This window comes from Mesoplodon bidens, assembly GCF_964165515.1.
Source record: "Mesoplodon bidens genome assembly, chromosome: 1".
Lineage (NCBI taxonomy): Eukaryota > Metazoa > Chordata > Mammalia > Artiodactyla > Ziphiidae > Mesoplodon > Mesoplodon bidens.
In genome coordinates this window covers 85256176-85278468 of record NC_138176.1, presented here as the reverse complement: position 1 = coordinate 85278468, position 22293 = coordinate 85256176, and the positions used below count along the sequence as shown (strand labels likewise).

At 36.9% G+C, this 22293-nt stretch overlaps 1 protein-coding gene across 4 annotated transcripts in view; it reads left to right on the top strand.

Moving 5' to 3' along the window:
- Positions 1-22293, top strand: part of PDE5A (phosphodiesterase 5A) — a 134848-nt gene that overhangs the window by 76226 nt on the left and 36329 nt on the right. For all 4 annotated transcript variants that reach the window (XM_081246085.1, XM_081246082.1, XM_081246084.1 and 1 more), the window contains exons 10-11: positions 8312-8487; positions 11905-11964. In XM_081246085.1, the coding sequence (XP_081102211.1) occupies positions 8312-8487; positions 11905-11964 (236 nt within the window). The remainder of the gene's footprint in view (positions 1-8311; positions 8488-11904; positions 11965-22293) is intronic.

The following is a 22293-nucleotide window of genomic DNA, read 5'->3' as shown; positions in this document are numbered from 1 at the left end:
GGGCTTTGAGCCCTGGTCCGGGAAAATCCTCAGTAGCTGCGGAGCTCCTGAGCCTGTGTGCCACAACTACTGAGCCTACACTCTAGACCCCGCAAGCCACAACTACTGAGCCCCTGTGCCACAACTACTGAAGCCCACACGCCTAGGGCCCATGCTCCACAACACGAGAAGCCACCACAGTGAGAAGCCCGCACACCTCAAGGGAGAGTAGCCCCCGCTTGCCGCAGCTAGAGAAAGCCTGCGCGCAGCAAGAGCCAATGCAGCCATAAATAAATAAATAAATTTATTTTTTTTAAAAAAGGGTTATGGGCACATTATTCAACTCACTAACCTTTCAGATCCCTTCAGAATCCACATTCTGTGTTCCTGTCACTGTTTCAGACAAGTGAACAAAGAAAGAAATACCAGTTGAAATAATCAGACTTCTCTTGGCATACATTTTGTGTCACCCTGCTTGATAACAGAGTCAAAAGTAAGTAAATGTTGTCTTTGGAAAGGAAAAATTCCCTGCCAATAAAAAGAAAGAAAGAAAGAAAAAATGATTTCCCTGGTGGGGTTTCTGGGGGGGGGGGTTCAGGTTAATTTCAAGAGGGAAAATTTCCAGTGTTCCCTGCTGTCTTTATAAGTGTGACAAAACAGAGAACTTGAATTCTCGACTATACTTTGTACTCACAGATGCAGCATGGAAAAAACATCATGGCCGTAGATAATTTTTCTTACATGTCACAGACCAGATTATGCTAGTATGTAATTCTAATACAGAATCCCCACAGAGTTCCATGCAGAAAGACAGACGGGCCCATGTGTTTTTGGTAATCTTCTTTCCCTTCCTTATTTTTCCCATTACTGACAATTAGATGAAATTATAGACATTAGACCAGTATGGGGCCTGTTGTATCACCAAATGTATTCCCTGAGGTACTTTTTCATATCAGATGTTTTCTCAGTGCTCTGGCTAACACAGAGTGTTTCCACCACTTTGTTTTCAACACTATTAAGAAAATACTTCCTCATTCAAATTCACTTATTTTAACCAATTATATCCCCTATTTATTAGACTAAGTTTGCCTTTTTCTCATATCATATTTACTAGAAATTCTTATGCCTATTTTCCATGTCAATTTCAGGGCATATTTTGACAAAATTAGTTCCATTCCCATCCAAAAATACTGTTGAGAACATCTCCACTTTAAATAGCTTACATTTTCATCTCTTTTTTTTTTTTTAGTGAAAAAGTAATAATAATCATAGTGTTATACCACACGTCGTCTGACAGTGAAGTATGAGAGAGGAATATGTATTTCTTACTGAATGTATTTTCTAAAATGATTACCGTCCTAATGCTCTGCTCATGTATGTGTTGCAATATGATCCCAAGGCATAAGTAAATATTGTAAAATTATGTAAGTTTAAATTTGACTTCTTAATTTTACTTTTCATATTAAATTATATCATTTGGCAATATCACTAACTATTCATTTGTTTTTAAAAATATTTGCTAGGATTTTCCTAATGCAAATATAATTACACTGTGCAGTGTCGTCCATGGTACATACTGCTTATATTGCTTAAAGTATACAGTTTTCCCAATTAAAGAATTGTTAATTATGATTAGTGGTAAGACGTGCCAGGAAATAAGGCTGTAGGGGCAGTAATAATGGGAAGAAAATGAGAAAAAAATAAAACTAGGAGATTATAGCTTGAAATTATAAAAGTGAAAATCTATAAAATAAAAATAAATATAAGGATTATAGTTTCAAGAATTGATTGAAGAAATAGGAAAATAAGAGAAACCTCATAGTAGCCCTGGAAAACAGAGACGCTTACCTTTATTGGACCAGAAACATTGAGGAATTTCTAGAAGACAGGAAGAATATACTCTTTGTAAGAATACATTTTACACAGAATGGGAAAAATTTGAGTAGAGATAATAATATCAATATCAGACAACGTAAATTTTAAGGTAAAAACATATAATATACAGAATCACTTTGCAATGATTAAGTTAAATTCACAGAGGAAAGTGTAATTGTCATAAATGCTTCTATAAAGTAAATAAATAACATCATTGACATACAAAAACCAAAGCTATTAAAAATACAAGGAGAAATGGACAAAATGGTGATCATAGTGAGAGTCTTTCATAGAATGTTAAAGTACAGGAAAATATAAGGAAACATTAGAATTGATTAATACAGAAAATGAAATGGATTTAATTGGCGTATAAATATTTACTTTTATATTTCATAATTTAAAAACACAAATTCCTATCAAATATTCATCAGAAATTTACAAATATTAGTGATACACACACATACAACACAAACTTAGTCATTTCTGAAAAGTAGAATTGACAACCACTGTCATGGATCACAGTGCATTAAAACTAGAAATGTGTAATAAAAGGATAAATTGGAAGGAAAAAGCTCACTTAGAAACTGAAAAACATTCTCCCAAATGACAAAGAAGAAATCAAAAGTCAAAATGAAAGTAGAGCATTTTAGAAAATTAGTGGTTGTATCAATTTAACATAAAAACTCAAGGTACAAGGTCAAAGCTATATATATAGGAGTTATATAGCTTTAACTAGTTTGCCATTATTAATTAGGACATAATGAAGTTATTTGAACTAAGTGTTCAACTGAAGAAATTAGAAAGACAGCACCTTTCTCTTTCTCACCCTCTGTGCTGCCCCCAAAGTGAACAAATAAATAGGAAGAAAGCGAGCAAAGAAATTGGAAATATAAATTTATGAAATGAGAGGGGATAGTAAAACAAGAGATAATGGGCAAACACAATAATAATAAACACAGATAATGAGGGAAATAAAAGAAACACAAATAGGAATGAGAAAGGAAATGTAATTACAGATACAGAAGAAACTTTAAAAGATGTTAGATAATACAATGTACCAAAAAAATAATATGTTTTGATGAAATGGAAAAATTCTATAAAAATTGGTAATAACCAATACTAACTCAAGGAGAGTTTAAAATTTTTCATAGAAGAGGGTGTGGAGAAAAGGGAACCCTCTTGCACTGTTGGTGGGAATGTAAATCAATACAGCCACTATGGAGAACGGTATGGAGGCTCCTTAAAAACCAAAAATAGAACTACCGTATGATCCAGCAATCCCACTCCTGGGCATATACCCAGAGAAAACCGTAAATCAAAAAGACACATGCACCCCAATGTTCATTGCAGCAATAGTTACAATAGCCAGGTCATGGAAGCAACCTAAGTGTCCATAGACAGATGAATGGATAAAGAAGATGTGGCACATATATACAACGGCATATTACTCAGCCATAAAAAGAAACGAAGTGAGGTGGATGGACCTAGAATCTGTCATACAGAGTGAAGTAAGTCAGAAAGAGAAAAACAAATACCGTATGCTAACACATATATATGGAATCTAAAAAAAAAAAACGGTTCTGACGAACTTAGGGGCAGGACAGGAATAAAGATGCAGACATAGAGAATGGACTTGAGGACACGGGGAGGGGGGAAGTGTAAGCTGGGACGAAGTGAGAGAGTAGCATGGACATATATACACTACCGAATGTAAAACAGATAGCTAGCGGGAAGCAGCCGCATAGCACAGGGAGATCAGCTCTGTGCTTTGTGACCACCTAGAGGGGTGGGATAGGGAGGGTGGGAGGGAGATGCAAGAGGGAGGGGATATGGGGATATATGTATACATATAGCTGATTCACTTTGTTATACAGCAGAAACTAACACACCATTGTAAGGCAATTATACTCCAATAAAGATGTTAAATTTTTTTTATAAAAGTAGTTGAGAAAGTTATATTTTTAAAGTCACTAAAACAAAACAAAACAAAACAAAACAACTATTGCCCAAAGTAAATTCTTACCAAAGCAATCAGAGGACAGGAAAGGATGAAATAAGGTGAGGCATGGAAAAGGAAAAGGCAAAATAACTTACAAAATGATACAATTGTTGAATGAAAAAACCTAAAAGAATCAGCTGAAGGTACCTATCTAAAAAGAGAGTTGCAGAAGTTCCTGGCTATCATATTATTAAAAGAAAATAACTTTCTTACAAGCCAAGACAAATCTGTTAGAAAATAATACTGGAAAAAGCATCCCATTTACAGTAGTAACAAGGAATAAACTTGGTCAGAAATAGGAACATCTATATGAGGAAAACTATAAAAGTCTACTAGATAACTTGAAAATCTTTAAGTTATCTTTAAGTAAGTGAACTGATATAACATTTCCTAATGATAAGAATCTATTACTTAAGATGTTAACTTTTTGCAGATCAGATTTATATCAATTTTAATACATGTCCTCATAAGATTTTTTTTTTTCAGGGGGTAGAGGAGTTCTTGACCAACATACATAAAATTCATCTGGAAGAATAGCATAAAAATAATCAAATAATCAGAGTTGATGGATAGAGAATTGCCTTGTCAGAAATTAAAATAATGCTGTATAAGTAACATTATTAAAAGTATTATATGTGTGCTAGAAGAGATGGCAGGATTGATGGAACACAGTAGAAAGTCTAAATGCAGACCCAAGTCTGAAAAAACAGTTGTGTTATTGTGCATAATACAGGATATTTCATTGTTTCTAAGATGCCATTGGTTGAAAGACACCATTTTGTATGTCTTTAAGAAAGAAAAAAATGATTTTAATTACATAATGACAATTGATTAGGATGCATACTGATTTCATAACCTTTAAATGTGAAAAAAGTACATAGTTGAAATAAGTATGAATTTATTATTTAAGGTGACAATTCAAATTATTAAAGAATGGATAACTATTTAAGTTTTGCAAGAATCCAGTAGCAATTTAGGGAAAAAATTAAGTAGAATTAAAAGATTAAATGTGATAGAATGAATCTGTAAAAGTGCCAGAGGAAAATATAGGTTTGTATGTAATTTTAAAATGGGAAAGCTTCTTTTAAAACCAAGACACTATAGTTGAAAACTTAAAAGATAACTCTTTGAGTTACTTGAGAAATGAAATCTTTTCTACGACCAAAACTCTCCCTAAGTTAAGATAATTGGCAAATAACAAGTGCGAAAAACTTATTTGCAAGGTAGGTGACAAGGGTATAAGGGTGAGTCTTACACATTAACAAGACAGGATGCTAATTTTGGAGCCCATGTTGTGCAGGAGAGAGGACAGGAGACCACAAGCAGGATATAAGAATTGACCCCCTGCTCTGCCAAGAGGCCAGAAGGAAAACTGTGGTTGGTAACAACATCTGATCCCTGGAATTATAGAAAAGGAAACATAAGTGTGTGTTTAGAAACTGTCTAGTCCCTTCAGCATAATTTCCAGAGATGCCTTCAGTGCCAACTAGCTCTCAGAGCTGCTGTGATGACCGTGTGAAATAATGTCTGTACAAGTACTTTGTGAACTCTAATAATATTAACACTGATATTTTGCTATCTAACTGTACTACTTCTTGGTTTTCTCCTAATATATTTTTGAATGTTTTGTTTTATTTTTGTATATAGTTATTGGTTTTTGTTGAGTGATTTTGTTTTATTTTTGGTTCTGCAATAACTACTTTGTTTTTATATATAAGTGATTCTGATTTTATATGACTTACTAGTAGATGTGGCATTTCAAATGACCAGTTTTAAATTTCATTATTGTACTCTATCCACTCTTCCAGATCTTTAATGAATAAGTTGTGAAAACTATCTGTAAACAGGCCCAAGCTTTACATTTTCTCAAAGAACCCTATTTGTTTGTTATGAACCTTTTTCTTCTTCATAGCTTTTTTTTTTTTTTCCGACTTGGGTATTTTTGTTTGATAGAATTAAATGTTATGAAGGGTGTAAAGAGATCAACAGGATTGTCTTGAATGCTGTATAAATGTGACTGCTTTCAAAGAAGAATTAAATTATATTCCTAAAGGGATAGTTTGTCTTCACCCCTTTTCTTGCCCTGAGCCTTACTCTGTGTCTGCGTGTCTGTATCTATAGAGGTGGATTGTGACACAGACACACTTTAGCTGTTCTGCCCTGAGCTGTGGTTGTTACAGCCAACTCTTCCTACTTGTACACTTAACATGCCATTTTAGTACCTTTCAATTCCTGCGGTATTAGTTAATACCGCTTAATATATTCATTCAATGACTGTTGGCTGAGGCCCAGATTTGAACCGCTGTCCAGGAAAGAGTTCCTTACCTCGGTCCCAGGCCCATCAGACTGCCTGATGGCCACGTCTCAACCCCTCAGCGTTGTCTTTCTTGCCATACATGCAATCAATCTTATGCAGTGATAAAATGAAAAATCTTGGTTATGAAAAATGGCCATCAACTAGGAGAAAACTTTAGTAAAAATTGAAAGGCAGTTACATTGTGATGTGAGGATAAGGCACAGAATGCATGACCCTCAAGAAAATGTGATTTGGGAGATAGCCAGAAGCCTATATAAACAGTTCCATATTTATAATTTGGGGATTCACAAAGGTTGGAGGACATAACCCAGGCATTTTTACCGTACATGGGACATGGTCTTTTAAGATAATGAATACCGATTGCCATATTTACTCACGGTTTTTACTTGCAGTGTCCAGATTTATTATGTCTTGTTTAAAATTTTTCTTGATAATGGAATGTGTTAGAGAAGTAATCTCTGCCATACTAATTCAGATAGATAAGGATGCCTTTACTGTCTAAAGTAGAAAAACTCCCACAAACAAAAAAGAGCAACATGAGAATACAGATAATTTGTAGGGTTAAAAATAAAGTGCACACCAGTGGTAATAAAGGGATTTCATGTGCAACCATGCATCATCACGGACGCTATAAAATCCTTTTGTGCTCCAGGAAAAATAAGAGATAACAGAATATAGTCTTCATGGGAAAGTGGTTTGGTCAGAGCCGCAATCCTTCATTCTTTCATTAACTCAGTAAACATTTTTTGAGTCCTGCTATATGCCAGGCATTGCTGGCTGGGGAAGTGGAACTGAAAAAATAAAATCTCTAAGCCCAAGATATGTACGTCTAGAAAGAAAGACAGAAATAAAATCCCCCATGGTACTCCAAATGATAAAGTTAAGGAGATACAAAGGAGAAGTGCCTGCCTCACCCGGGAAGTGGGAGGCTTGTGGGAGCTCGCTGTGAAGGTCATGAAGGGATCAATTGGACAACAGGAAAGAGAGCAGTGGGGAGCATTATAGGCCAGCAGAAAAGCATAGGCAAAGGTGTGGACAAGCAAAATGCAGTCAGGGAACTGCTAGCAATGATCTGACGGGGGTAAAAAGACACAGAGCAGCAGTGTGATAATAAACTAGCCTTTGGGGCTAGGCTGAGCTGGGGTTTCAATTTTAGACATAAGCATACTAGCTAAGCGACCTGGAGCATATGACTTAACCTTCCTGAGACTCAGTTTCTTCATCTGTAAAAATGGGCATGGGCACACCTTCCTCACAGTGAAAACTGCAGACTAGAGTTCCTGTGTGTATTAAAGCACATGTGCACTACATGCACATGATAGAAGTCTGTATTACATATGCAGAGACAGAAGAGATGAGGACTTTAACAACAGTGTGTTACCCAGAGGTAGGAGGTCATCAAACTCCTCACAGAGACCACTAGGCCCAGAGTCCCATAGAACAACTAGTTCAATCAAGATTTGATGTAATCTTCCATTCATATCGACTACGTGTCTGACTTTCTAAGAAAGGCCAGGATTTGGGAGGTTAGGTTACGACTGTCTCCAAAAATTAGTTCTGCTTTTATTTCTAACTAAATAGTCATTTATTTCTATGTGCATTTATTTGTAGTATCAAAAAATGATTGGAAATATGATTCTCCTGGATGCAGAGGTGCATATTTGAAACTTGAGACTGTCTATGTAAATTGTCTGTTTCATACATTCTATTTTGTATGTAATTGTGTTTTTTTAACTTCTGGTTTCTCAGTAAGGAAAGGCAGTCTGTGTGACCCAAAATTCTGATGTGCATCAAAATTGCTCTCTTGGCAAATGTACAAAAATCCAATTAGTCTCCAAAGGACAAATTGTCTTTGGGGACTCAGCTGATCTGAAATTCGCAACCGAGTCTGGAAGAAAATAGTACTCTAGGATTTTTTGAACACAGACAACATACATTTAGGACTATGTGAAACAAGTTCTCATGTAAATTGATTCAGATGACTTTTCTAGGTTATATTTGTGAGGATTCGTTTGCTTATTTGGAGATACCAAGCATTCCCAAGAGAAAAGTGTAAGATAGTCTTGGCGGGGGGGTCTTAAAGTCAGTGAGAACTGTGATGATGAATAGTAACATTTGCTTGATTTCTTGGATTGTTACAGGGGTTTGCCAACTTGTTAATAAGATGGAGGAGACCACTGGCAAAATTAAGCCTTTCAACCGAAATGATGAACAGTTTCTGGAAGCTTTTGTCATCTTCTGTGGCTTGGGGATCCAGAACACACAGATGTACGAAGCAGTGGAGAGAGCTATGGCCAAGCAGATGGTCACATTAGAGGTGGGCTGACACTTAACAGGACTTCTCAGTCTCTATGGCCAAACTCTCAACTTACACCTCTCCCTGTAACAGCTCTTGGTGTCTGTTATATCACTGTAGCCTTACGACAATCATGTGCTTTAGATGATCAGATCCTTCTCTCCTCATTTAAACAGCTAAGGAAACTGAGACCCAGAATATTTTAGAAACTTGTCAAGGGTCTTATGACCAAACCAAAGCTCCAGCCGTTGGTCCCTTCAGTCCTCTGCTTTTTCAGCCAAAAGCAGTCCTTGACCTTAATAATCCATTCACACAGATGTCTACTGCCACTGCACCCCATCTGTCCCTTCCCCATTGCCTGAGCCTCCCCATCTCTCCTTGTGAGCAGTTGTATTCACACGTTTTAAAAAAACAGAAACAGAAATCCTAAGCACTCAGAATCAGAAATGAGGAAAAGTGAAAGTCTTTCAAATTACAGATTTGTGGATCCCAATTCTGAAAATTCTGATTCAATAAGTCTTGGGTAGAGGCTGGGAATCTGCATTATTACAGAGCACCCCCAGGTGATTGTGAATGTGAACCACTGGCTTGGGGCACTGACCTCAGGCAGACTCCCTCCCAAGCAGGACAAGCCTACCCAAGTGGGCCAACCCTTTCCAGATGTATTTCACTAACTGCCTGAAGATGTTCACTTCGTGTAACATGGCAAGTTCTTACATCATAGACCAGTTTAGGGAAATAGACTTCATAAAGGGCATTACTTAGTCCTTCATACACTGGTGTGAAATATACTTCAATGTTTGCCTACTCTTAGCTAGTAGAGATCAGTGGAAATCAGTGTTTGGGATATGGATCATTAACTTTTCCTCCAACCCCTAATAAACAGATACCTAACCTAAAGAGCTAGAAAGATATATGTCACGATTTACCAATAACCAAGATGGTATGCCTTACTTTCTAATGTGAATATATGACACTAATAGTTTTGCTATAGTGTTACATAAGAGACCTTGGCTTAGAAACCAGTAGAAATCTGTTTCAAATACACACACACATATGTATGTGTGTGTATATATACAAATAAATATACATATATTTCAAATTACATATATGCACACATGTACATATATGTACGTGTGTTTGCATGTGTATATACAATTTTTAAGCGAATTTTTTTTTACTGTTTCCATGGCTTTGCACTGAAGAATTGAATCTAAGCCAGCTATCAATTAGAAGTTATCTCTTTTAAAAAAAACTTCCTATTTGGAAAATTTCAAACATAATGCTAAAGTAGAGAGAATAGCTTAATGAACCCCCATGTGTTCATTAGCTGTCTTCAGTAATTATTGACCTATGGCTACTATTATTCCATCCATACCTTTGCTCACTTCTCTGCACTCTTCTTCCATATTAATCCATTGATTATTTTGAAGCAAATTCCACATATCATATCATCTTGTTCAAAATCTCTGAATATTTTCCTGATTGAGATTTATTTCTATTTTTACACTATAGTTTTACTTCAGTTAAATATGAGTAATTAGGCTTTCACTTAATATATACATTTTTCAATTTCAATTCATTATAGGAAGGTATATGTACAATCACAGGTTTAACCTTGAAAAAATTTTTTTCTTCTGAGGTATCGGATAAAAGCTAGGGACATAAACCCCTCATGTTTTCTTATGACAGGGAATTATTTTGACCTGGAAAACATCATTATAATGAAAGTAAAATAACAACAATAATAGCTAACCTTTATCAAATGCTTGCTCTGTGTTCTCACTTGTGTTAACAAAATTAATCCATACAGCCCTATGAGTAAGGTGCTATTTTTATCTTCAGTGTGTGATGAAATTAATTTTTTTTAACTTAGAATGTCATGTTATTCCTTTATTCACTTATCCATGTTGCATTGCACTGATTTATATTAGACTAATTCATGGTCATAGTCTTAGCCTTTCTCAGCAAACCACCTCTGTGGTGTCAGCAGCAGCTTAGCTGTGACCTGTCAATTTCACAGGAGCAGGAGACAGCAACTCCAAGGTTCCTGAGGTTTCCTAGTGATTAATGGTTCAAACACTAAGACAAATCAGGTGTATCATAGTATTATAACATTCTGAATCACAAGATAGTAGATGTATATACCATTTGGCTCTAGATTTTGAATTGCTTAAAATTTTAAAAACTAGTTCAAGGAAAACTAGTTTGGGCTGCTGAATTACTTGGCTCACCATTTAAAGTCTGAACATGGGATACCTTTTTATCACTGATTCTAAAACTTTGAGGGATTTTAGTAAATGTGTGTTGACTCTGTCAAAAATGAAGTTTTAAAAATGTGTTTTTAAAATATGATAGACAATTTGGGCTTCCCTGGTGGCGCAGTGGTTGAGAGTCCGCCTGCCGATGCAGGAGACACGGGTTCGTGCCCCAGTCCGGGAAGATCCCACATGCCGCAGAGCGGCTGGGCCCGTGAGCCATGGCCGCTGAGCCTGCGCTCCGCAACGGGAGAGGCCACAACAGTGAGAGGCCCGCGTACCACAAAAAATAAAATAAAATATGATAGACAATTTAAAATGCAATCACTACCTTGGTTTAAAAGAATGTCTAAAATATTATTCCATTACTTAGAAGTTATCACTTTTGGAAATGGGAATGAATGATTCTCATGTTAAGTTATAAGAAGATAGTAAACCTGCCTTACCATCTTCTTACAACTTAACTCACTAGGGCGATGGGAAGTGTACTAGATTGGGAGTTGAAAGCTGGGTTCTAGACCCTCTTGTCTTCTCACTGAGTGTGAGCTCACAGCCAAGTCATGAGGATCCCTGAGCCTAGGTGTCCTCAGCTGTTAATGGATAGATTTATAGACCAGCCCTACTCTTCTCAGTTCTTGAATCCTATGAGTGTAAAAGGATCCTTGAATCTGTGTGACATTATATCTCCGCTGTGCAGTTTTTCCTTATGAATTCTGCAGTGGTTACACGTTCCATCTGAGAGCCACTTCTAGACTACTTTCTTTCCAAATATCAACGTTAAAATGTCAGTTTATGCAAAAGTCTTTTATCTTGATTCTGTACACAAGTAAAAATAACTAAAGTCAGTTATTTTTAAAAGAAAGTGACCCAAAATTTTCTGCCAAGTTTGACCTAATAGTGTGGCTTATAAATAATGTGTTTGTTATATCAACAATGTCAGAAAAAAAGTGACAGTTTTCTTTGAACATAGGGAGTATAACTTTCTGTTTCCGTAATAAGCATTTGAATCAAAGTCTGGGATTTTCTCTCTGTTGAAGAAAGCAGCAAACAAGATACGATGTTCTGAGGAGTCTAGCTGTCTCTGCAGGAAGTTTTAGCAGAATCTCAGGCTTGAAACGGTGGTCTATGTTTGGTAGTCCTCTCTTGTATAACCCGCATTCCTTCTTTCCTTGCCCTGTAGGTTCTGTCATATCATGCTTCAGCTGCAGAGGAAGAAACAAGAGAGCTCCAATCCTTAGCGGTAATCCTCCTCTTTGTAGAAATGACTAACTAGAGGCATCTAATTAATACATAAATATGCTTCTCTCAGGACAACTGCTTCTACTGGTAATGGTCCCCTAGACATTTAATTAAATGTGGTAAATACTTATATGGACATTTATAAAAATATCTAATCAAATCTACTTTCTTGCAGGGCTAGAAACTCACTGATAACACAGAGCAAAGGATAGCATCATATTGATTTTGTAATACATTATATGATTCTGATACTTTTCCAATAATTGTTATAATCTTTACATCTTTCTTAAGCCAAAATTAAATTTAGTTTTCAGTTCATGGGGAAGTGTGGACAGGCGACTGCAAGGTGGTTGGTTGGTTAGAGTAATAACAACAAAGATTTTATAGCTTGTAACTGATAATGTACTCTGTGTTATTAAGAATTGAGAGTGATTTTAATTTCTGACCATATGGCTTACAGAATGTTATTTGAAATTGGGTTCAAATGAGGTCAGTTCCTGAATTCTCACTACATTCTTAATTTAGGATACTATGAGAGAAAACCACATTGATATGTAAGTGGAATGTCACGTGTTCTAGGTCTTGATTGAGATTGCCTTGGATGAGATTCATGAAAATTCGAGCCACTTACACATTGACAACCAAGACTGACCCTCTGAGTTTAAATTTACTTGAGACAACATAAAGTCTATATGAGATGTGATGAGAGTCACGTAAGGAATGAGAAGGGTCATTGAGATCACTGAGATTCTTTTTCTTTGTCGTCATGATCATGGCTTGCCAAATGTTCACCCTCCGTGCCCTTACATACATTTTCTCACGTAAACGGGACAGCTGTGCTATGAAGCAAAGGACTTGCTCATGGTCACAGTGGCAGGAAGTGGAGAGTCAGTATACAAACTCACACTGTCTTTCTCCAGAATGCATGCATATAATCACTGTCTTGTCTGTGATGGGCTGTTAGGGAGAGACAAGGCTAAAGATGATTCAGATGTTCTGACCTTGGTAATTCAGAGAATAATCATCCCATTCATTAACAAAAGTGGAAATATTAAGAAGGAAAATAGATAGATTTGATTTAGAACATGGTAAGTTTGAGGTAAGTGAACAACCAAATAGACATGTTCAACAACCAGGAAGGGCAGGTCTAGAGTGGGGAGGGGCTGGTGGGCAGAACTACAGGCGGTGATTTGGAAGTTAAATCATGGGATCTGGGGGAGTCCCATGGTAGTGAAAGACTGGGAATGGAGCAAGTTGGGGACAGTGCAGAAAGATGTGCATGGCTGTGGGCAGAACTCTTGTGGGTATAGGTTTAGATGGAAGGTGTAGGAAAAGAAACCAGCTAAAGCAGAGAAGTGGGAGTTAAACTGGGAGGAAGGTTTAGGCTAGGCAGTGGCACAGAAGGCTGGTAGAACAGTTTTTACAAGAAAGGAGATCCCATCAGTTGTTATAGGAAGGTTGAGAAATAGGCCTGAGAAGGCTGCTGGATTCAGTGATTAGGTGATTGTTTAGAAGGCAACTTCAGGAGTGAAACTGCAAAGGGTATGAGTAAATGGTGAGAAAATGGAGGAAATGAATACAGACTACTTTTAAAAATATGGTTTGTATGAAAGAGAGAGTGAAATAGCTAAGACAGGTGTGGCTGCATCATGTGAAGTTTTTTACTTGTTTTGTTTTGTGTTTGTGAGCAGGGTTTGCTAAGAAGCAGGAAAGCCAGCATGTCTTGGACAAAGGCGTAAGGTCCAGGGTGAGTGTGAGACTAAGAAATTTAGCCAATTTCTTTCAAGAAATTGAAAGAGGTCTGGACCTTGAAGTGGCCTAGGTATTAAAGAGACATTTCTTTGGCCAAGACGAGAGAAAAGGGATAATAATAATAATAGTAATAGTAAATAATAATAGCTACACTTAATTGAGCACTTACCATATACCTGGCATGTTTGAAGTTCTTTGTGTGTGTTAACTTAAGTGTATTAAATCCACAGCCATCCTATAGGTCAGTATTAGCATTTTGAAAATGGAATTTGAGGTTGAGAGAGTTTAGATTGTCCTACTCAGGATCTCCCAGATCGTGAGTGATGGTGCCTGGACTAAATCCAGGCAGTCCAGACCCAAAGCCCACACATTATTGCACAGCACTGGAGAGAATGAGCTAGGAAAGAAGGAAAGAGAATCAGAACTTAATAGATGTTCTTGATTAAATCACCAAGTAGGAAGCTGAGTCATCTGCCAAGAACAGTTGAAGGAACTTGAGATGATTTCATCTGAAAGATTAAGCTTCTCTAGGGGTTAGCCTCATTCGAATTGGCTGTATTTCTTTTGTTCACGGTGATGTTTGAAGGAATGAGACGTTTTTCAATTTTTTACAAAGGTTTAGAGGTTTAAAGTATCTCTCACATCAGGCTTAATTGCCCATTTGTCTAATCCTCGTAGAGTGATAAAGTTTTGAACTAACTGCATACTGTGAGCTGGAAATGATCACATGGAGAGATACATTTTGAAGTGCTCGCAGGCTTTGTGGGATTATTAAGTTAGCTCTAAAATGAGGGCAAGGGTACACTTTGTTGTTTTAGATAAAGAAAAACTAGCAAATAGAGTCATTTCTAAAGATAATGCTTTAAAAAATCCATTAGGATATTAAACTTTGCTTTTTACTTTGAAAATAGCATAGTCTTTCAGAAAATTTTGAAAATTATTTTCTCAATTATGTTAATAATTTTAGCCAGAGAAAAACACTTTGGAAAAACTGAGAATTGCTATATTGCAGTATTGTTCAAAACCATCTGTTGTTCTGTTTGGAAAATAGATTTCTGGCAGCTGCATTGAGAAATTTAGGATAACATAGCTTGTAGGTCAAATAATTCATTTGAATTGGTTGGAATTCAGCAACTGATTTCAATTCTGTTTTCTATCATCCTAATAAAAATTCCTTTGCAGCCCCAAATACACAGGTGTCTGCATCATCCAGAAATTACCAAAATTGCTGTCTTAGTCATGTGTCTGATGGTTTATCTCAATTTAAAACCTAAAATAAATTGAAAAGCTGTCAAATGCTTCTCAATTTTTATTTTTAGAAATCAGTTCTTGAAAGAATTAAATAATGTGCTTAAGGATACTAAATATTTATGCCTATGTTCAGAAAAGTTTTCTAGTCATAAAAGTATAACAAAGTTGATAGGAAATTCAGAATCCTTTTTTTCCCTTGCTTAACTTGAGTTTTTATCCCACTTTTAATCTTATTTTCTCTTGGCTTAAAATTGGGTGTAGCAGAAATAGGGCCTCAAACAAGCATTTTGCCATATACCTTTTAATGATCCTTACAAGTTACTGAGATAAAAATAAAAGGACCCCAGCTGACCTGGTTATGATTATTAGAAAGTTGTTAGTTAAGATATCAGATTGAAATAAATGTTTATGTATTACAAGTAACTGAATATTTGATTGATTAATTGCCTTTTCTGCCTTCTCTTGCTAGGCGAACAGTAAATAAATACGTTTTAGAGTTTAGTTTTTAAAAATAAACTTCTCAGTTTTGTCATGGAGTCAGTGCTGATTCAGTTCCAATCCCTACAGCTTCTGCTTTATAGCAGTTTCTTTAATCACACGTAATGTCTCTCAAAGCAAACTGAGACCCTGTTGTGATCCTGAAAGGTCTTCTGTATCCAAACAGAGAGAGAGGGAAAAGCTGGCCACTTAGGCAGGGTTTCCTAGGACAGAATTTATACCTCATCTTGACCTTAACCTTTCAGAGCCGGAAACCTCACGTGAACCCTCCTGATCAGGCATGTGTGTGAATGCTGCAAGTAACAGCAGTAAGGGGCAGAGCCAGATACCTGACCCAAATCTCTATTGCCTAAGGCAGTGTTAGAATATAGAGCCACTTCCTTATGTCAAGATGATCATCACATTCCTTCACTTTGGGGAAAAATCTCTATGGATAGTCAAATTATAAATGGAAAATTTTGAACAGATAATAATAAAGAAGAGTTGACCCTATGATCTAGATAACTGGTGTCACCGAACTGTAGCAACAAGGCATCCAGTAAGGCATCTTCTTCCTTAAAAAGTGCTAGAAATACTCTGAAACAATTTGGGTCCTTTGGACTTCCCATACACTGTCAGTTGATGCATTCATTTTTATAGACGTCTATAACATGAATTGGGCTATATCTTTTCCATGTTGCAAGATTTAATAGATTCTGTTTGATTCTTCCTACTTTCATTTGACAAGCAAATCTTACAATTTTGCTTTGATTTTACTAGTGGTTTACTTCCAATGGTAGTCTTAGCTCCAAAGTATGGTGGCACTGTTCTTGAGCTTCTTATATACTAATTAGATGCTAACCACATCTGAGTGTATTAGCCCCAATTGTAGTCATACATTTTCTCTGAAGTTTTACTTATAAGCATATATATATTTTATTGGAATCTTGACATTATTATGTGCCTTCTTTACATGGTTTTGAAAAACCTTATGCTCATTATTCAAGTTTTTTTTATAGTCTGTGCCTCTTCCCTATTGAGATTTAAAGGAATCCATTTATATAATGTTAGAAAGAAGGAAAAAAAATAAAATATGTTAATATAGTTATTGAAGAAAATATACTAATCTAGTCCTGCTATGCCTTATTCACTTCTTTATTCTCTTTAAGATTTGGTTCCACATGCTGAGTTGGAATATTCACCTCTCTTTGTATTAGTAGGTTTCTTTCTCATTCATATTTGGATCCAATTCCTTCTTAGAGAAAGATATATTCTAACAGCCTTGTAAACTAATCGTGTGGGGTTTTTTCTTTGAAAACACATTTTCTGTGCATGTTAAATATGGGGAAGAAAGACATTAGCCTTCTGTAAAATGTAATTTTATGGCTGTCAGCGTGGCTTTGTTCAAAGACCCAGACCCAAACTGCTCTGCATAAAAGAGTGCCCCAATAGGCAGGCTAGTGATGGGGACTGATAAGGAGAACTTAAAATACCTGACTGAGCATCTCTCCTTGTGGCTACCAGTAAACTCATCAAATACCTACATTAACTTTATTCCTGAAAATAATTTCCTTAAAGAATGGATCCTTGAGGAAAATCTCCTTCCCTCTTAACATCTGTATTGAATAAACATCAAGGAGTAATGTAACAAAATGCCTTCATAAAACAGTGAAGCTAATTGGAAGAATTTGACATTTTATGGAAGACCAAGTTCAGTGACTGCCCTTCTTTCAGACTTAATTTAATAACTAACTTTCTGAATAAGGGCCTTTCTTAAGAATTGACAATTAGGAGTTGTTTCTGTAATTTCTATTTTAGCTCTTGAAATCTGATACTTCAGACCTCAGGCAGGCAGAATGCCTTTGATTGCAGTGTGACCTTTTTTGTGTAAAGATTATACAGTTGAGCAAATTGTGTAGCCACATGTCTATTTTCTTCCAAGGTTACCAGAGACTTTGCCACAGGCTAAATATATAAACCTTTTTCATGAGACATCCACCAAAAATATGAAACTCAATAATTTTTAAATGACCCTTATATTTACCATACCTAAGTGTATTATTTTCCATGAACATGTGATCTGTGGGCTTCAAGGAGACTATACATTTTATAAACGTATTATTTCCTATCAAGTTTCATTTCCACGCTTGTGTAAAAGGGACCCCAGTGTGTCCCTTTTGTTGTGTAAATGGACTTATTTCATAATAAGAAATAGTTGAATAAAAGAAGGGCTGGCATTTGTCTTAAGTAAGGTACTGATAAAGCTCAGGAATGATCCTCTTTGACTTTAGAAAAATAGGTGACTTTACTAGTCAGGATTCTCCAGAGAAAAAGAACCAGAAGGAGATTTTATATGTGCGTAAATGAGAGAGAGAGATTCTGAGGAGTTGGCTCACATGCTTGTGCAGGCTGAGAGCTCCACAGTCTGCTGTCTGCAGACTGGAGAACCAGGAAGACCAGCGATGTCACTGAGTTGAGTCTAAAGGCCTGAGAGCAGGGGAGTTGATTGTTGAAATCCCAGGCCCAGCACCTGAGAAGATAGGAGATACCCCCATTCCAGCGGGCTTGGAGGAAGCAACAAGGGGTACGTTCCTCCTCCTTCCACCTTTTGCTCTGTCGGGCCCTCAGTGGATTGGATGATGCCCTCGCACATTGGGGAGTACAGTCTCCTTTACTGAGTCCACAGATTCCAGTGCTCGTCTTATCCAGGAACACCCTCACAGACACACCCAGAAATCATGTTTCATTTGGGCACCCTGTGGCCAGTCAAGTTGAGACATAAAATTAACTATTACAAGTGACTAAAAAAGGTAGTTAAATGTGTACTTACATTCTCTGTCATTGTGTTGTTAGGGATCACTTACGCAAACTTATAAGCATCCTTGTGTTGTTGCACTTAAACGATATATTTCAATTTTTTGTGTGTCTATCTTCTCCATCAGACTGTTCTTGAGTCATAATAATAATAGCTACTATTTAGTGATTGCTTAACAGGAACCTGGTTTACATGTTTTGTTGAATAACTGAATGAATGATTCTGGAAAATTCAGACTTTTAGGAAGCCTATAATCTAGCATGAAATAGCACAATTCACGATCCTTCAGTGCATTCAACAAGATTATGCTTTCTTTTTTCTTAAAGTGATTATGAAGCTAGAAATAACTTAATAGTTGAAGAAATGAATAAAACAGCAGCTAACTGGTCACAGAGCTTTCATTTTCATGAATATAGCATGATGGTTAAGAATGTGAGTCTAGAGAGAGATGTCTAGGTTCAGATTCCAGCTCTGTGATCTCAGGCATATCTGTGACTTCCCTGAGCCTCAGTTTCTTCATTTGTAAAAGGAGAATAATGAAAGAACTTACCTCAGAGAGTTGTAGTGACCAGAGTTCCTGGTACATATGCCTCCCCCGCCTATTATGTGTCAGTTATTATTAGTAATGGTGATAGTGGGAGGAAAAGCAGTTCTCCTAATGTAGTAGGAGCAACATTGAGGCCTTCATCTTCTCCGTCATGTTCCAAGCCTTTTTGCCCAAGCCATTCTAATTATGCACTATCAAGAAAGTTGTTGGGGGATGGAGGGAATGAAAAGTGCCCACCAAACTGAGAAGGTGTCTTGAGACTGAAAAACAAGGCAGGCAGCTCCATACAATCAATGGATCAGTTCATTGTAGGGTAACTTACGGGGTAGGATCGGATGGACAACAATTTGGAAGCATTCACAGCTGCACTCCATACCACCGAGGGGCCGCTGGGACAATTTTATGGTTAATCTAGGGTATATGGGTATGTGCTTGGAAACAGGGAGTGCATTCCTAAGTCAAGATTTATGAATGGGTAGCTAGTCTCAGGGGCGCTGGGAATTCGTCAGTGAAGGTCTTCATCATTGTTTGGAGCTAACAGAGCATAGAGGCCACCTGGACCTAATGATTGTTAAAAATATCTATTAACTACAAAGCCCTTGGTGACGGAGAAATGATTTACCATATAGTACAGTCCTGGGGAGGGTCAGTGGAAGGACAGGAGGAACTGTTTGGGCCCAAGATGGTGTCAGTTATGCTAACAACTGTACAAAAGTATGCACTCATTTTCGAATTAGCCAAAAAAGAACAACAGGTAGGTGGAAAACAGGTAGGAAGGAAAAAGCACCATGTGTTCTAAAATAAATGGAAACCTTTTGTTTGTGAAGTGTAACCAATTCTCTACTTGAGGGGAGTTATCTAGAGTTGACCATTTTAAGTAACGTCCTACCCAGAGCTGCCAAAAAGTGGAAAACTTTTGATCATTGCTTTCCCATCCTGAGTTTCCAGTGTTCTTGCAAGTGAATGAATCAAAATTTAATGACACTTAAAACAAGCTGAAGCTGAGTTTCTAAAATTACAGTAGCGAAGTATTCATTGTGCAGATGAAAGAGGGAATTCAGCTATAAAAACTTTATCAAAAGTAAAGTGAATAATTGAAGAGAAGAAGGCATAGTCTGTAATTTATCCATTGTGTCTTGCTCAGCATGGTTCATTACTAATGTTTGTGTTATAGCTCTGCCAAATTAAACTAAATATTATGAAGAACTGATTAGGTGCTTGATGATCACAAAAATTTTTTCATTTATACATTCACATTTATCTCCTGTTTTATGTGGGCATTATATTAGGTGTTCCAAATATAACAATAAGTAATCAATCTCTGTCCTCTTGGAACTTAAAGAATAGTGAAGGACTATATGTATAACTTAATTATATAATACTATATAATTATCAGAAAAAAAGAGCTATGACTGTAAAGTATAGGCATCATGAAATTATATACTATAGAGACATATTCTAGAGTGAATGGTCTGGGATATGTGTAGTTATCCACATCTGCTTAAATGTCTCAGTTCCATTCTTGGTGCCCCACTTGCCCCTGATCAATGCTCTAATGTTCACATAAGAGATACGGCAAGTCTGTGATTTCATCCTACACCGTCATTCAGCAGCCTAGAGGATAAGATTGTGTGTGGGTTTCGAGATCTGGCTCACTTTGGAAACTTTCATGTAAGCCAGAATCAGAAAGCTACTAGGCCATCTCCTTCCAGAATCAATCATCGCAGCATAGTTTGGGAGTGAGAAAGCTGCTGCCAGAACTGAAGTCTCCACAGCTGCATAACACCCGCTGGAACCACATTTTAGAAAAACGGGTTCCTCATGTGGTAGGCACTGTGTTAGTTTGAAATTCAGGTCTCACTCAAGTATACCTCATTGAAGAAACCAAATTTCATCTGGAACCCTAGCTGAAAGGGAGTCAGGGAAATATATTTTTGAGCTTTCTTGACTCTTCAGAAAATGAAGGCTCACTAGGAAAAGGTTGAAATAGATGTTATGTTAATGGAGTCTTGCTACAGTATCTACCACAGAGTCCAGTGAATGTTTCTCTGGTGCAGCTGAGACATAAAAAAATCGGAAAGAACTAGCTATATGAAAACTTGTGTGTGTGTGGGGGGGTGTATTCTAGTCAGAGGAGGAGAAACAGTTAAAGAGGCCCAGAAGTGAAAGAGAGAGCATTAATTAACCTTGAAAACAAATGGCAAAAACATAGACACCTCTCCCCACCTTGCATAAAAAAATCAAATGATGGCAATTTCCAAAAACTCAATTTTTCATTTAGAGCATTATTGCAGTAAGTATAGAGGCTACCACGTACCCAGTCTAACCCTCCTCTGCACTCATGAGAGGCTAGGGTCCTCTGTTTAAACCAGGAGGAGTGGAATATCCCTTCTCTCACGTGTGAGGAATCAAGCATGAAAAGCATAGTATAACCGTAACAGCTAAGGAGCACCATCCATTTACTTTTTTAAATGGTGAGAGAGTCAGAGATGGAGCTTGGGCCTGTACAGGAAGGTCACTGGCAAGATTTAGATGCCACTCACAGGGTGGCCTTGGATTCCAAAGTGAGAAGGCAGTTATAGATCCTGGAGTCCTGTGGACACAGAGATAAATTAAACCTTAGAGACAACCCCCTCATTTTACAGGTGAGAAAATGGGCAGAGGTTGAACATCTTGTTCAGGGTGACAAAGTCAGTGGGGCATCGGGACTAGAACCCCTAATAGCAAACACTCCTTTACCATGTGCTTCACCTTGCTTTCAGGTTTCTCTTTTTATGATCATTATCTAATGCCAAATGCAAATGTGGTAGCTGATCTAGGATAATGCTGGCTGGTGATCAGTTTATTATATAGCTCCTCATCAGTCAGATGGTACTCAGAACAGCTGGTTTTCATTACAGATCACTGAGCAGTTAGTATTTTTATAGCTCTGAATACTGCTTCCTTTAACCCAATCCAGTCCTATTCCCAAGGATATGTCCAGTTCCACCCTTAGTGAATTTCACTTCCAGAGTTTTGTTTTGTTTTTTTAAAATTTTTGCAAGAATGGTGAAAAGGGATCAAGACATTAGAAAAAAAGTCATAAAAAAGGGACTTAAATGAAGAATTTCCTCTAAAGAGTCACGAGAGGTAACTAGTTTCTTTATTAGTTTGAGTGGCAGATATAATTAAAGAACTCAGAAGAAAAATGACTTTATACTACCAAACTGACAGGTTGAATCTTTAACCCAGGGAGCTTTGTATATTCTTTATATTCCATATTTGGTTAATTTGACACAAATTAGAACTCCCAACCCTAGAAAGGCTTAACTATATTCAGATGAAGCACTAAAATATCTAATTGCTATTGCCTGAGAATTCACAGGCACTGTGCTTTCATGTGGGGAAATAAGCAGTATTGTGCAGTATTAGGTGGTATCGTAGTTCCAGAAGTTCGAATTGGATTAGTCAACCATAATACATATACACATTTATAGCTTTACAGAATC